At 47.5% G+C, this 15,916-nt stretch overlaps 6 protein-coding genes across 6 annotated transcripts; 2 read left to right on the forward strand and 4 right to left on the reverse strand.

Annotated features, from left to right (window-relative positions):
- Positions 1–420: 420 nt before the first annotated feature.
- N7520_001665 (uncharacterized protein) lies at positions 421–1,047 on the reverse strand (the record flags this gene model as incomplete). The annotated part of the gene is made up of 1 exon (XM_057135600.1): positions 421–1,047. One exon carries the CDS (start codon positions 1,045–1,047, stop codon positions 421–423), a length of 627 nt encoding a protein of 208 aa, XP_057001536.1.
- A 787-nt stretch (positions 1,048–1,834) lies between these two features.
- Positions 1,835–2,479, forward strand: N7520_001666 (uncharacterized protein; the record flags this gene model as incomplete). The annotated part of the gene is made up of 1 exon (XM_057135601.1): positions 1,835–2,479. The coding sequence occupies one exon, from the start codon at positions 1,835–1,837 to the stop codon at positions 2,477–2,479; it is 645 nt and encodes a 214-aa protein (XP_057001537.1).
- A 1,043-nt stretch (positions 2,480–3,522) lies between these two features.
- Positions 3,523–3,732, reverse strand: N7520_001667 (uncharacterized protein; the record flags this gene model as incomplete). The annotated part of the gene is made up of 1 exon (XM_057135602.1): positions 3,523–3,732. One exon carries the CDS (start codon positions 3,730–3,732, stop codon positions 3,523–3,525), a length of 210 nt encoding a protein of 69 aa, XP_057001538.1.
- A 3,316-nt stretch (positions 3,733–7,048) lies between these two features.
- N7520_001668 (uncharacterized protein) lies at positions 7,049–8,392 on the reverse strand (the record flags this gene model as incomplete). Its single annotated transcript, XM_057135603.1, has 1 exon — positions 7,049–8,392. One exon carries the CDS (start codon positions 8,390–8,392, stop codon positions 7,049–7,051), a length of 1,344 nt encoding a protein of 447 aa, XP_057001539.1.
- Positions 8,393–9,761: 1,369 nt separating this feature from the next.
- Positions 9,762–12,284, forward strand: N7520_001669 (uncharacterized protein; the record flags this gene model as incomplete). The annotated part of the gene is made up of 1 exon (XM_057135604.1): positions 9,762–12,284. One exon carries the CDS (start codon positions 9,762–9,764, stop codon positions 12,282–12,284), a length of 2,523 nt encoding a protein of 840 aa, XP_057001540.1.
- A 1,314-nt stretch (positions 12,285–13,598) lies between these two features.
- N7520_001670 (uncharacterized protein) lies at positions 13,599–14,744 on the reverse strand (the record flags this gene model as incomplete). Its single annotated transcript, XM_057135605.1, has 4 exons — positions 13,599–13,739; positions 13,784–13,998; positions 14,044–14,143; positions 14,190–14,744. 4 exons carry the CDS (start codon positions 14,742–14,744, stop codon positions 13,599–13,601), a joined length of 1,011 nt encoding a protein of 336 aa, XP_057001541.1.
- Positions 14,745–15,916: the final 1,172 nt, after the last annotated feature.

Genomic DNA, 15,916 nt, shown 5'->3' on the forward strand with positions numbered 1-15,916 from the left:
AGTTTCGGGCGCGGGGCAAGGACTGACGTGGTCTCCAGATCGGCAACAAAGCAAGGAAACCAGTTCCTCGCCGGCTTACAGTAAGGTCTTCTTGGAGTCTGTGGAGCCATTAGCTAAGTCAAGTGCGGAATCGCTATTCTGACTGCACAAACAGAAATGCGCTTTTCAGGGATTTGCGCTGCAGTCAGCTGCCGTGGCCCTGCGGGGGCACCCAATGTTAGCCCCGCGCAAAACAACCAGAGCGCCCACTAATTATGCACAATTATTTGAGATAGGGATTACACGGCATTCTGGTACTGAAAGCTCCTTATCCTCCGCTCGAGACTAACGATTGTCTGGCTACGAGTCAAAGAGCAATCTACATCCCCCTCTTACGTATGTCGTCTAAAGACGGAAATAGCGTTGATTCAGTACTCCGTACTAAAAATTCAAAGAGCCATTGAATGTCCCACCAATAAATTGCTGGCCTGAGCTGTTGTTGTTGTTCTGGGTCCCACCGCCGGTATTTACGTTTTGAATGCCTGGCCCAGAATTGCTGATGCTGCTCAGACACTGAGGTGGTAACGATGGCGGGATCGCAGATACTTCATCCTCAGCTTGTGCCAATTCCTTGAGCTGCTCATCCGTCGCCAGTTTCATCACACGATTGTGCGCCAGAAGTTGGACGTCCCTCAGAATACCCTGCATGAGAGACTCGACGAGACTACCCTTACCCAAGGTTCGCACAGCGTGAAGGTACCGCTCCATCCTCGAGGCGCTAGCGGAAGGAATCACTTTTCGGAATACCTCTTCGAGACATCTTGCCTTCTGTTTGCAGCCATCCAGCACAGGTTTTGTTGCCTGGCAGAGGGAGGAGGCGGCGTCGCTCATTTCGAGGTTCTGTAGAGCGGTTTGCAGTGTTTCTCTGACCAGCGGAAGTCGTGCGGATGCGTCGCGGAAGGCTTCTGGGAGGCCCGAGGCATCAGAAGCGGCACTGTAGATCTTGACGGTGGCGTCAATGATGGCGATGAGGCCGGAGATGAGGCCGATGGTTTCGGCGCCTGACATGATTGGCAGATGGAAGGAAGTCTGTCGGATCGTAGCACAGGATCAGCCTTGTCTTGGTTTTGCTCTGGGTTTGCGGAGCTGGAACCGATAGATCTTCTTTCTAAGTCTTGTCGAAATCGGGACACCGAGCCCCGCGTCAATATCTCGATCCCGCGGTCGGATTACAGTAGGTCATGATGGTAAGGTAATTTACCTGACAAGACAATACACCCGAAGTCCCCGCTTCATCGTTTCGAATTCGAATGGCTCAGAGAAAGCCGTCCACACCTTGTTCTAAAGATAGAATTGAACATTTTAGCGCCTAGAAAGTTACATGATAGTAAGACTCAGAATAAACCCCGGGATTGGGACCTTCCCTCTAGCCCAGAAACCAAAGCAGTGTCTACATCGCATGTTAGCTATGGCATCTTTATCTATATCGTTTGGTGACGGAAACCGGGGCACGCAGGTGGGAATCAACAACGGATCGATCCATCTTCCCCCGGGTAGGCGGTTTCACTATCGTCTTGGCAGTGGGGCTGGAGATAGTTTCTCTGTGTAAAACATGGAAGCCAATTTCGAATATTGCTGTACCTGTCCGACACACCGGCTCTGAGATCGCCGAACCACGATCTCTGATATACTCTTTCTACACACTTCGATATCTGGTAAGTTGATTAAAAGGTCAACAGACAGCACAGATCCGCTGAGCTTAGCACTGATTAAGCAGATTAGTGCCATATAACACCTGCCTGCCTTCTCTCTCCCAGATACCCTTCTACTTTCTGACGACGCCCAGTCTCCAGAGATGGCTAGCCTCGAAACAAACCATGTCCTCGCTCTGACTAGAGGCACCATCTCGACCCTTCAAAACTCTTATGATGTCTACAGCGACCGTTCTGATGCCGATAGTCTACCGTCGGCATTCCAGGTGGTAGCTCAACATCTACCGGATGTCTGTGCGGCACTCAAAGCCGCAAATGAGCAAGTGCGGGCGCTGAAGGACGAAGAGATGTGCAAGGAAATAAAGCCCACTGCAGCTGGGTGTGGAGAGAAAGCCAAGCTGTTGGACACGCTGTTCCTTAGGGTGGTCCTCGCGCCCGCTGCCGAAACGATGGGACGTTATCAGGAGGCGGCAAGGGAGATAGGCAAAGGACACCGCGTGGAGACCCTCATGAAAGGCATCATGGAAGATACAAAGCTCTTCTTGACTGTAAAGGAAGCTATGGAAACAGCGACTAAACCTCAGCTTGAGCGACTACTCGAGTCTATCAAGGAAGTGTCAAAGATCCCTCCATCGCTATTAGTGGAAGGCCAGACCTCTGGTTACAACAACTATGGGTCGGGTACTCAGAATATCAACAATGGCGATGGCTCCCAGAACAACAACAATAGCACGGGGCAACAGTTTATCGGTGGAACGTTTGGAAGCGACCCCTTGCGGCCGAAATGATAATCTATTATTCCTTTGATTTACACTAAGCAATGTGCTTGACAATAAGTAATAAGGCTTCTCTTACAGCGATACATCCAGGGATACTGCTCAAATTTGGTGATTTGTGTACTGTATTCACATTACAATTAGCTGCTGCGCCAGCGGTACGCCACGTAGATATCGGGTCCTTGCCTGCAGGTCGCCCACCAATCATAGCCACTTGCCCTTAGCTTCGGGCAATCTAGTGGGGAACAGCGCTTATGCAGTTTAATAGATTGCACCGCGCCGTCGCATTGCGACGTCACGTCTCCGTGGTTACACAGCATTCGCTCGCGTGAGTCAGCTTATTTTTAGCGGAGCACAGACCGCTTTCTAGCCACAGCACTAACTTACTCCTGCACTTTCGGTGACTCCGGCGTTAGCACCCATCGATCGCCTGTCAAGGGAAGATAGGAACGCCACGCTGACCGAATAATCTTGGACGAAATATCTTCGCAAGCAGTATAGTTCCGTATACACAGCATTGTGTAACTACCTAAGAGAATGACGGGAAACCTGGGAAGATATAGCTAGTCCACATATATAAGAGGCCTTATCAGAAAGTAGCGTGGTACGACGAAGAGATATAAAATAGAAGCACTGATACACCCATGTACAGTAGACTGATAAAAAAAACAAGATTTTCGGCTATTCTAAACTATCTAATAAGTCTATGAATCCAATACTGAATAATAATAACTTAAATTAATGCTTGAATCTCCTGCTCAGCCTTACGCTTCGGTGCGTAGCGGCCGGCCAGATAATGAGAGGATGTAGGCATCGACCATCGGCGGAGATGCATTCAACCGCCGTCACTAGCGTCCGCTTCACTGTGGTCCCTCAATGCCTTCTTAAATCATCCTTGCTAACGAGCCTTTTGAGGGAGTTGAGAACGCTGAGAAGAAATCCTGTCTCGTCCATGTTACAGTACAGTACAAACATTCTCCGGGAGAATTTCCAGATCGGCCAGCTCTCGGCCAATGATGGCAAGCCAGTGTCGGACTTTGTTCCCGATCTGCCGGTCATCTCGCTTCCAATCGATCGCTCGCAGCCTTCGCGCTTTCAACTGCTGATTGGCGGCTTTGTCGGAGATCGAAGGCTTGTTGTTGGCCCGCCGCCACAAGGTGGACGCGGAAATCCCGGTCGATCTCGACCGACTTGCGTGAGATGTGCAAGGTGTTGACGGGCTGGAGAAGTTGGGGCCATTTTTTAGTCCAGTTTCTCACGGGCATTTCATACTTGACAGAATCATTCAGGCCGCAGAAGGGCGAAGGGTATGGAAATTCCGGTATACGTGAAGTCTGCCGACCTGTAGAATTTGACCCGTGGAATCGTGATGACTAGAGGAGTTTTACTAGACTCAATGGTTGCTGCAAGTCAACAGCCATAAGTGATCTTGTATCTCTGTTTAGCAATGGTGAATCTATATCGTTTACAGTAGAGGCCTAACATTCGCGTTTTTGACTGTTGAATAAACATCAAGACAGAATTCGAGTCCTAAGACTTGAGCATATTTTCCAGTATACAGTTGTCACAAAAAAATACATGACTATCAATTAAGGCTGTGGCCTTTCAACGACAGCACGAACAAAGTGCCAGAGTAATCATACACAATCAAATAGTGAGGGTTTTGACCGTTGAAAACCAAGAGCATTAATCACGTTATAGCGATATCTGCTCTCATCTCTGCAAAGCTTGCATAACGTATAGATGTTGATTCGTCTCTTGGATGGAAGGAAGATAGATAATGCGGCAGCGACACGTGAACCCAGATCGTATGACCGAATAATGATATTAGATCTTCGATGGTCGGTTTCTTGACAGGCAACACATGACCAGGTGATGGTTCCTTTCATAGTGAGGGTGTGCACTCAATGAAGGCTAAAAACGACGTATCTTGCCAACTGAGAGGAACGCTTATGTTGAAAGGAGATCTCTAGATCTGTCTTTCTTTATGTTGCTGCTGATGACCGCGACGTGGTTCTTTATTCACAAAATAAATTTGGCTTGTTGTAGATCACTTCCAATTGAAGAAAAATCCAATTCACGCGACACCTAGTCTAAACACAAAAACAGTCATTAAGATTTCTGAGCTGCGACAAGTTTTCTTAACCACCCCACACTTAATTCCCCTTCACTAGGGAGTAAACTACTTTTCCATCACGCGCTGGTGATGAATTTTATGTCCTCGAATGAGTCTCTAATGAACGCAAAAAATGTGTCACAAGATTATTAGATCTTAGGCCTAAATCCGAAGAAAGAATAACAGCGTCAATCGACCAATTTAATTGTCGGTGAAGCGGGGGTGGAGAACTCTTTGCATTGTATTTTTTGGAGTTTTTTCGCTACTCTGTTCAAGGCGCGACGGCTATGCGAGACCTTGCTTGCTGAGGAAACATTTACTTTGTCGTAGGCCTTGCTGACATCATCGCATCATACATCTAGTGGGTGGGATGAAAACATCGTCGCAAGCTACATCCCTATGGCTTTAGCTACAAGTTTCCCTATGTTAATTTAGGGTTTCTTTTTATGGTCGCAAGGGTCTGTGCGTTTTTCGCTGGGTAGTTTGCTCCCAATGCTCTAAACATTTTCTGTTAATTATTAAAAAGAGGCCTTGTTGTCGGCCTAGTGGCACATAGTACACATTTTCGAGCCTTTCAAGATTCCTCCACTCAAATGATGCAGAAAATACTTACGTTACAAGACGGATATTGCTGGTCTGAGCAAAGCTGCCATGCACATGGCGACTTACCGAGTAAAGTGACAACGGCTGGATGGGCAAAGGCTACGATGCAAACTGCGCTAGATTATTGGTTTCGCTGATTGGATAAGACAAAAAATCAGCTGAACGAGAACAAAGTTATGATTATTTGTAAAAATGGAAATGAATTATGGTAGAAACCAAGGTCTTGCTGCAAAGAGATCCAAAGTGAGGCAATAATCCCTGTCGGAAACCTACCTTGGTTTGAGGCGCTATACACCACGTATCGGGAATCCCGAGTGTCAAGGTGAGAAGGAGCCTGGCTAGACCACGAAAAGCCCGCGAAGCGAGATGCGCTAGAACTAGCGCTGTTGATGGAGTTGAGTGTAGTGCTCCTTGGGCGCAAACATGCATATCAGCTGGAGGGTATAGAATTTGTAAAGAGGCAAGCAGGGCTGTCTGACACAACAGGCACGATAGTTAATGAACGTGTGGGAAATAAGCCTCAAGGTTCAGGTAACCAGTTACCCTAAAGCATTACGTACACCATGCAGCATACTAATGCCGGCGGTAGGCACGAGTGACTAGTGGGGCCAGAAGATGCTGCTCGGGTCGAAAGACTGCACTAAGACCCGATTGGATAATCGGAAGATACAGCGTACTCCAAATCAGGACGATCGTCCAGTGAGCGATCGAAGACACGGGGATCAGTCTAAGTTCAGATTATTGGATACTATAGCTCCCGAGTTAAGAGCTGGATGATAAAAATCATTGTATAGAGTGAATGGAACGTTGCGACACCTGGGAACATGGAGCGCCTATGCTATCTGTAGATCATATATTATGTTGAAAAGTCCTATCTGAGGCGGTGACTGGCTTATGGTGATCCTGACTATCACTAAGAATTACCGAAAACCACAGTCTATCCGAGTAAAGATAAATTCTCAGGGGAGAATTTCTATGGGGAGGTGTGGAAACCTAGGTCAAGATAAGAGTATAGAGCCAGGTAAACGAGGCACACACGGGTTGGGTGCAGCGGAGACGGGCGCGGGCGACCCACCAGCTACTAATGCGCGCTAGCCAGGTCATCACACGGAGTAGGATCGTCTTCGAGTCAGCTGAGGTGCTTTTGCTGTTGATTGCTGCGGGAAAACAGTGAGGCGTTTTCGCACGCGCGTCGGTCCTGCTCGAGATGCTGCTACCTCCGCTGTTAGTCGATGGTAGCGGTGTGACGAGTGATACAGTAGTAGGTGCACTGCGGATTCTGACTCCTGAGGCCTAATCATTCAATTAGCTGAGAGCCGACTAGGCCAGTGGAGCTGGAGCTGATTCGGACCCATTCTTTTGAATCGCAGTGCTGGCCTTGGCAATCAATCGCCCCTCCAAACCTATGCCTACGAACTGACCATGAAAACCCACCCCTTGAGGGCAGGTATCGGTTAGGAGTCGACCGAAAGGGCATCATTGACGGACGGGAGGAACCGCTAGCGCAGCCACTTATATGATTCATGTACAAAAAGCAAAGGCCTTTCGTCTCGTACGATTCATGAGGTCTTTAGGTCAAAATGATCCGGGAGACTGGCTGCTTGAATATGGAGAAGTAATTAGGAGTTCCAATCTTGGATCGCATCTCAAACTCTGTGAACTGATCAGAGGTTCTAGATCATGGCCTTATATGAGTACCATGGCTTTAGTACGCACATATGTAGGGCTGATTGGCGTTTTTGGATCGGGCTTATGCCGATAGCTTTCACACATGATAAACAGGATCGTCATAGTCTTAAATTTACGTATCAGAAAAAGTTCTAACAGCTTCAATGAATTGCCATTGATTTTAGTCAAAATATCTATTGAATAGAAGGGATATTTTTGGTCCATGTAATCACATAAACTTCGTCTGGCATAGACCGAAGGCTTGACAGCGCGAGAGCTATGATCATCAGTCGAGATAGAGAGTAGATCAAGCCGGTGATGTAGATGATAATCAAGTTGAGACTTTCCGGAAGAAGAGATCTGCGCGGGAATTTATGCGTGTTGCAGTTATTAACAATCCTCTTCGGTGCTAATCCTTTCATCCCCTTTACCAGTCGTCTCAGGTTAAGTAAAAACGGCAGTGGCTCTCGGAGAAGGTTACGCGTACTCTCCTCAAGTGATCTCTCCATGAGCTCAAGCATGTCGTCAGGCAAGGATGGCTGGTCAAATATATCCTTGTATTCGCGTGGCTCGGTTTCTCGTGGCTCAGTTTGGATACTCTCCAATTTCAATACAGCTTTCTGAGCATCGCGTCTAGTTGGATCGTCCCACAGAAGCTCACGCAGCAGTTGAGAGCAGTCGCCCATGAATTGTTGAGGATCGCCTGCTTTGACGGTGATCTGTGCTAACGGAATGGCAAGCAGACCTAGGATCGGAACTGCAATTGATAAAATAGTGGCTATTCGCCAAAGTAGCTGTTCAATGCTTGTCGGGAAGTCGAAATTCCAGGCTATCAAGTGCAGACTTCCAAAAGCAGCTGAAAGAAGAGCGAGGAGTGGAATGACTGCATGAGCATTTTGCTGTGATTCGCTTGGGATGTTGTCATTTGCTATACGATCACCCTGTCCCTTGGGCTCAGTGTTCATGAGAACATTCCAAAAATTGTCATAGAACTTTGGGAAATCTTTCGCTTGTAGTGGGGGTTTCTCTTTGATCTGGGTAGCCACTTCCACATTCTGCGGTTTGTACCAACAAGATAGATATGTAGCCACACCGCAAACAGAAAACGACAACGTAAGTGTCTCTAACTGTGAAAACGGCAGACCCCGGTATGCTCGGGCTATCAGCGAAAGAACCAGCTGTGAGATTTGCAATATTGCTAATCCCTTAGCAAATAAATCACTTTTTCCTTTATCTCTGATGTCTTCTTCGGTGAGATTGAGCGACTTGTAGAGCTCAAAATTCTTTGAAATATTTTTTGTAGTCAATGGGGTCTCCTTTTGTGCGCCGCGATATAAAATTCCTCCCATATTCGCAAAGTATGAGTGTGTTATTGACCACACAGGCTGCGTTATATCATTGTGTGCCTCGGAATCCTCTTGCTCCTTAAGGCTACTGGAGTCAGATGTCATGAGGATGTATAGCTTGACTGGCCAAGGGAGCTCAGCGATTTTGGCCACGTTGCAAGATTTGATGTCGAAAACTGATTGAACTGCCATTGCGAATTCGAGCAGAGCGTGAGCCAAGATAAATTCCGGAAATAAAACTGTGAAAAGCATCCATTTGCACTTGCGGAGTAGCTTTGTGGTCGGCTGGTCTAGTCGCGATGGCACGTTCAAATGTTGGATACTATATGTGCAAGCGAAAATCGTCGTTGCACAAGTCATAACAATTTGCCAGGTACCTCGTCGATCGGGACTGTTCTGCCAACCAACATTGGGATCACTTCTTGGAACAACGCTGCTATTTACCCCAAAAATGATCATCGTTTCGGGTGGATGTCGGCTTAAGAGAATGGAGATAATAGAGTGTAGCTTCCCGGATGGAAAGCTGGATGAAAACAGATTTAATCTAAATTTGTTTTAGATGTAAATGGTCGGCGCGACTGCTAACGGGAGCAGGCAGTGGTAGGTAAGTCGCTTGCCGAGATCGAAAATGACCGTTCGCACGAGTAACAGGTCGGAATGAGAATAGTCAGCAATGTCTGAAATACCCACGGTCTTGCGCGATTGATAGGCCTTTTGTATTACTGGTTCGGAGACTTGCTCACCTGGCCATTTCTTCGGCTATTCCAAAGTTTATGCAGCTAGGTACAGAGTAGTATAGCGAGGCAAGTCTTTGTGCATTGTGACGAAAAAAGCAATGATGGTTGGTGGTGGGGGTTGCATCGAGGATCGGGTTCTAAACCCGAAACCGCTCCAACGCGCATTTTGCTTGACACGTAAATTTACCGTAAAATACTCTGAGTCAACAATCTTGATATTTTGAGAAAAGATCATAGAGATTTTTTGAAGTACGAGTCATGCACGAATATCCGCTGTGTCACATCAAGTGTATAAGCGAGTAGCCGGAATAATATATTTGCCTTAATTTGCGATGGCACGGCCGTCGTGGCGGGCGTACCCGCACCGATCGGGTAAAAGATCGATTTGATGCAGCCAATAGAGGCCTGATAGGTGCCCAACCAAGCAGGCGTGGGTCTTTGCTTAGAAACTAAGCGCTTTCCTGGCGATCGATTGTTTAAGGCAACTTGTTAGTTCTCTTCTTCTGTATCGCAAAAGTTCTACGCAATCGAAATAAACATACCTGGAATTTGACGCGGAAAATAAACCGAATAAAATCTACGTCCTGTTGACTAAAGTTGAAGATGCGCCCGGAAAGTCTCTCCAGAATGATACAATGGATCAAAGAGAGTGTAGGATTAGCTTCTCAGGATCCGAACAAAGAGGGAAGCACAGCATCGGCAAGAAAGGGACGTGGTAAGTCATATTTATAACAGGGAGCTCAGACAAAGTGTCAGATGATACTAATGATACTTTGATATTTCTAGGAGGGGAAGATATTGCAGGATATGAGATCGAAAAATTTATGTTTCAACTCGCAACAGTAAAGGGTGACGTGTGCAAGTTGAGAGACGTTGTGAGAAACTGTGAGGATAAAGATCAACGTGACCGGCTAGGAAGGACAGCTCTTCATTGGAGCGCAAATTTTGGCAACACGCAGGCTGTGCAGATATTGCTAGATGCAGGTGCAAGTCCGAATTTACAAGATGCCTCCAAGGAGACACCTTGTATGCGGGCATCTAAGCATGGATGGGAGGGGACAGTGAAGGCGTTTGTGGAACATGAGACATGGGATGAGGTTGGCATCGAGGGGCTCGCTGACTACCTGATCAGGAGTGAAAATCCAAAAATGGCGGATTTTCTTATTGAGACCTTGGAGCATGTGAAGAATAAATTTGAAAACAAGATTTGGAAGAAGGTCGGAAGTTTTTTGATTGAGAAGGCGACATGGACACCAAGCTGGTATGATAAAAGATTGATATGGGCAGCTGGAATCGGAGAGGCAGACCTAGTTTCGCTGGTTCTGGACGAAGGAGCCGATGTCAATGCTGTTTCAGCGAAAGGTTCTGGAAGAACAGCCATCCAGGCCGCCGTAGAAGGTGGCCACAAAGAGATGGTCCAGCTGTTTCTAGAGAAGGGAGCTAATATCAATGCTGTTCCAGCGAAAGGTTTTGGGAGAACAGCCATCCAGGCCGCCGCAGAAGGTGGCCACAAAGAGGTGGTCCAGCTGCTTCTGGATATGGGAGCCAATATCAATGCTAAGCCAGCACCAATCTCTGGAAGAGCAGCCATCCAGGCCGCTGCAGAAGGTGGCCACAAAGAGATGGTCCAGCTGCTTCTGGAGAAGGGAGCTAATATCAATGCTGTTCCAGCGAAAGGTTTTGGAAGAACAGCCATCCAGGCCGCTGCAGAAGATGGCCACAAAGAGGTGGTCCAGCTGCTTCTGGATAAGGGAGCCAATATCAATGCTGATCCAGCACCATTCTCTGGAAGAGCAGCCATCCAGGCTGCTGCAGAAGGTGGCCATAAAGAGGTGGTCCAGCTGCTTCTAGAGAAGGGAGCTAATATCAATGCTGTTCCAGGGAATAGTTTTGGAAGAACAGCCATCCAGGCTGCTGCGGGTGGTGGTCATAAAGAGATAGTCCAGCTGCTTCTGGATGAGGAAGCCGACATCAATGCTGATCCAGCACCATTCTCTGGAAGAGCAGCCATCCAGGCCGCTGCAGAAGGTGGCCACAAAAAGGTGGTCCAGCTGCTTCTGGATAAGGGAGCCAATATCAATGCTGGTCCATCAACATTATCTGGAAGAACAGCCATCCAGGCCGCTGCAGAAGGTGGCCATAAAGAGGTGGTCCAGCTGCTTCTGGATGAGGAAGCCGACATCAATGCTGATCCAGGGAATGGTTTTGGAAGAACAGCCATCCAGGCTGCTGCGGGTGGTGGTCATAAAAAGATAGTCCAGCTGCTTCTGGATAAGGGAGCCAATATCAATGCTCATCCAGCACCAGTGTCTGGAAGAACAGCCATCCAGGCTGCTGCAGAAGGTGGCCACAAAGAGGTGGTCCAGCTGCTTCTGGATGAGGAAGCCGACATCAATGCTGATCCAGGATACACTTCTGGAAGAACAGCCATTCAGGCCGCTGCAGAAGGTGGCAATAAAGAGGCGGTCCAGCTGCTTCTGGATAAGGGAGCCAATATCAATGCTAATCCAGCATTCGAATATGGAAGAACAGCCATCCAGGCCGCTGCAGAAGGTGGCCACAAAGAGGTGGTCCAGCTGCTTCTGGATGAGGGAGCCAATATCAATGCTGGTCCATCAAAATTCTCTGGAAGAACAGCCATCCAGGCTGCTGCGGGTGGTGGTCATAAAAAGATAGTCCAGCTGCTTCTGGATAAGGGAGCCAATATCAATGCTCATCCAGCACCAGTGTCTGGAAGAACAGCCATCCAGGCTGCTGCAGAAGGTGGCCACAAAGAGGTGGTCCAGCTGCTTCTGGATGAGGAAGCCGACATCAATGCTGATCCAGGGAATGGTTTTGGAAGAACAGCCATCCAGGCTGCTGCGGGTGGTGGTCATAAAAAGATAGTCCAGCTGCTTCTGGATAAGGGAGCCAATATCAATGCTAGTCCATCAGAATTCTCTGGAAGAACAGCCATCCAGGCCGCTGCAGAAGGTGGCCACAAAGAGGTGGTCCAGCTGCTTCTGGATAAGGGAGCCAATATCAATGCTGATCCAGGATACACTTCTGGAAGAACAGCCATCCAGGCCGCTGCAGAAGGTGGCCACAAAGAGGTGGTCCAGCTGCTTCTGGATAAGGGAGCCAATATCAATGCTGATCCAGGATACACTTCTGGAAGAACAGCCATCCAGGCCGCTGCAGAAGGTGGCCACAAAGAGGTGGTCCAGCTGCTTCTGAATAAGGGAGCCAATATCAATGCTAATCCAGCATTCAAATATGGAAGAACAGCCATCCAGGCCGCTGAAGAAGGTCGCCATAAAGAGGTGGTCCAGCTACTTCTGGACTATATAGCAACACATTCCCCCTAAGAATCAACCACATCGTTACGTTTCTTTTTGGTTCTTTCTATCGTACGTTGTTGCTGTACCTACAATTATCGGTGCATTAGTCGTTTTTTATCTATGGATATGTTATGATTCAACATCTTTGCCTGGGGTCTGGCCTACTGTATTATCTCTACACCTTTCCGTAGGGATATATTTCAAAGTTCCCCGTTGGAATAATCAAAGACATATTATACGTAATTCTGCTAAGCTAAGGCCCCTATAGTGTTGATTCAGGGGCATAAAATACACATCTATTCATTGACGAATCAATCAAGCCTTTGCTTTGGAAGTACAATCACTGTCTACTTAACTGTATGCACAGAACCTAGCTGGTGAAACGAACACTGATCAGTGGTTGATTACAACCACAGAACAGCTCGGTTACACGACCAAGAAGAGCCATTGATCGTAAAGGAACGGGCAAACGGTTCCAGCACCTTCATTGCGGAAGGTGTGCTAAAGGACATCAAAGTATCTCACTGAGAGACAGATGCAGTACCTTTGAGACACGGAGGATTTGCAAAAGATCTACTGTTAAAACTACAACAAAGATCTGCGGTCACCACGCGAACAAGGCGTTAACGGGAAACAGTTGCAGTAACGTCACGACACACAACCCAACACGCTCGTTTCTTCGATATATCTCACCCACTGTTACCGTCGCCTGAATACCCATGTTGCCAATCCTGGACAAACTCCCGTACCCCATCGACGAGGAGAACCAGACAGAACGAATACTTAACGGGCATATGACTTGTTATTGCGGGCATGGAAAATGATGCGGATTACCGACCGTGCCCTATGCAACGGCTTTCGTGAAGAATTCGGGGGATGGACTTACAAATTCAAGGTGGCAAGCAAAACCCAAAACCCTCCTTAGGGACTGTCGATATTGACACCCCAATTGGCACCATTACTTTTCATATCCTTCCCACTAACACACCATTTCTCTTCTACCTCAAGGAGATGGATGCTAAAGGAGTCCCGTTCGCCGGACTGACAGCGTCCTGCGATTAGGGTTCCGAAAGGAACAAATAAGATGGCAAATCATTTGGATGAATTTGGAAGAAACTTGGCAGAAAGCTTATGTTGAATTAGAAAGGTGTGCCAGATTACTTTTTGGTCGAAGATTCAGTCAGCAAGTTGACAAGACGGAAGTGACACTTGTTTCGCACATGTCGCCTTTTTCAATCCACCGCCTGTTCACTGGTTCTGTTATCCAAGCTTGATGATAGGCGACTAGTGCTAATGGCAATACAAAAGGCATGAAGCTGGTCAAATTGATTTGATAGAAGCCTAAGATTGAATACCTACCATCAAATAAATCAACTTCTGTTCACGGTGGTACGTGCAATTCACCCGAGTCGAAAGTACAGCCGCTCTTGCAAGTAACACGAGATCAGCAGCAGGACGGTGTCGGGCTGTGATCAACGGGTGCTGATAAGAATTAGCAAGTTCCGAGCCTGCGCAAAATGACATACCATTTTCAAAACATCCATCGATGCTGTCGCTCCAGAAGCGGACAAGAAGTCTACGGCGGCGGACTCAATTGGCCAGCGTTCTAGGTCGTCGACACCAATAGCGCCATCCCCTTTGTCACACTTCTGCATGAGCTGGATCATGATTGGCGGTATGGCGGCGATACATGCGGCTTCGGACTGACTTGTTACGCAGTCCACGCAATGTTCCGGGCCAGCTGCAGCTCGTTAGCCAGATCCCCCACGGAAGGGCCTTGACTGACCAATTTTGATGACCCCATTAAGCCCGAGTAGTATGTTGGAACAGACCAAAGACTGATGAACAAGGCGAAAAGTAGCTAGATAGCACATGCCATCGAGAATCTGACAAAGTTAGCACAGCTTATCGAAACGATTACGATGGACAGACCTGACACATGATCGATCCCAGTTCCGCCTCACTAGGATACAAGTCCGAGCAATCAACGACATGCGCGAGAGTCAGCGGTAGGTCGGCAACTAAGAAGAACGCGGAATCCCCATCGATGTAACATTCATAGAACGAAAGGATATTGACGTGTTCCAGTCGCCCGAATCTATCAAGCAAGCTGCGAGTATCTTGCCTTTGGTATTTCCTGATAGCCACCACACGAGATGGGCGGGTGCGACGACAGGCAATAATCACATCGCCTGCGATGTCGTATGAGATGGCTTGCTGATAGGTGTCCCACGGGGACTCGTGTCGAACAATCAGGACCGATGTAATATCGTCAAGTCTATGCAAGCGTGGTAGACAAAGGCTCTTTATGGGGCCTGTGACGGTTTTCGGGCTGAACTGGTGATTCACAGGCCTTTTTCGCTCAGCGCTGGGGGACTTAGAGTTTTTGCAAGCGAGGGATTCAGGGTCTGTGAGTGGTGGTTGGGATTGAGCTTTGATAGTGTCGAAGTCAAATATCATGTGCTCTTCTAATTGTCTGACTGACATGATCAGAGCAGGCGTGGTATGTGTGAGATTGCGGTATTTTGCGGAAGACAAAGAAGCAAGCTTTTAACAGAGGAATTGGGCATTTCATTTTATACATCAATGACACGCCAAACGGTCTTTGTTCGCCCAATCGCTACAAGATGAGGTTGCCAACATTTAATGCTTCTCCAAATCAGATCGGAAAACCCACCAGAAGGCACGAACTGGCCACGAAATTCTTCTTCGACTGCGAGTCAGTCTTTCAAAGGCAAGCCGTCGGAAATTGAACGCGTCAAATTTGCCGAGAGCCTGTGCCTTGACAATGAATACTATTTATCGGCCACTTGAGCAGCAATGCATACGGGACCATACATAAAACTGCTGCGCACATCATAGGTGTGCTTGATCCTCAAAATCAGAGAGCAACCCGAAATGTCAGACACTTCAACGTATCCGCTTGAAAATGAAGCCGATAATTGACTACTTGCTTTCTGGACCAAAATTCACAAGACTATGTCTTGTTTTGGGACACTCTACGTATAACAAGCGTTGCCCCAATCCGGTAATGCAATTTACTTTCCAATAAAATTGGTTTGTCTCTTCTCAAGCATAACTGGTGATACTCTGACAGGTGGGCTCAATGTAGGACATTCTCTTCCGAGGACTATTGAAGGTCAGTAGGGATATACTGGCAGACACTCTAAACGAACTGTATATATTTATTTTTTTACACCGAGTTTAACACTCACTGCATCATTTCCTAGCACAATGTCTTGAATTTATGTTGATTTCTGGAAACAGGCGAGAAACAAATACGCCGATGTCTTCTTTTCTCTTGTGCATGTCCGTACTCACATGAAAGAACTCCCCAAGCACATTCGTTCTCATCTTGCACAAATAGCCTCTACCCGCATATTTCGAGGATCAAAGTCCGACATGCATCAAGGCCCTCGAGTAACTGACTAGGCTGTAAACAAGGAACAGGTGCATCATACAAAGGCTGGGCTGCAAGCTAGGCATAATATTGAGTCGCTCCAAAGGTCCGATCAGATAAATTGCAGCCCCAAGACAGTTCCTCATGACCATGTAGATAAACTCGGTAGCTAGTGTTGGAAATGCAGGTCGAATCTCGGCCAAAGCCTGAACCGCAGGAGCCAAACAGAGTAAACCGAGAGAGACGCAGTGGTAGGGGA

The sequence above is a fragment of the Penicillium odoratum genome (genome assembly GCF_028828045.1).
Source record: "Penicillium odoratum strain IBT 22623 chromosome Unknown utg000001l_segment0_segment0, whole genome shotgun sequence".
Lineage (NCBI taxonomy): Eukaryota > Fungi > Ascomycota > Eurotiomycetes > Eurotiales > Aspergillaceae > Penicillium > Penicillium odoratum.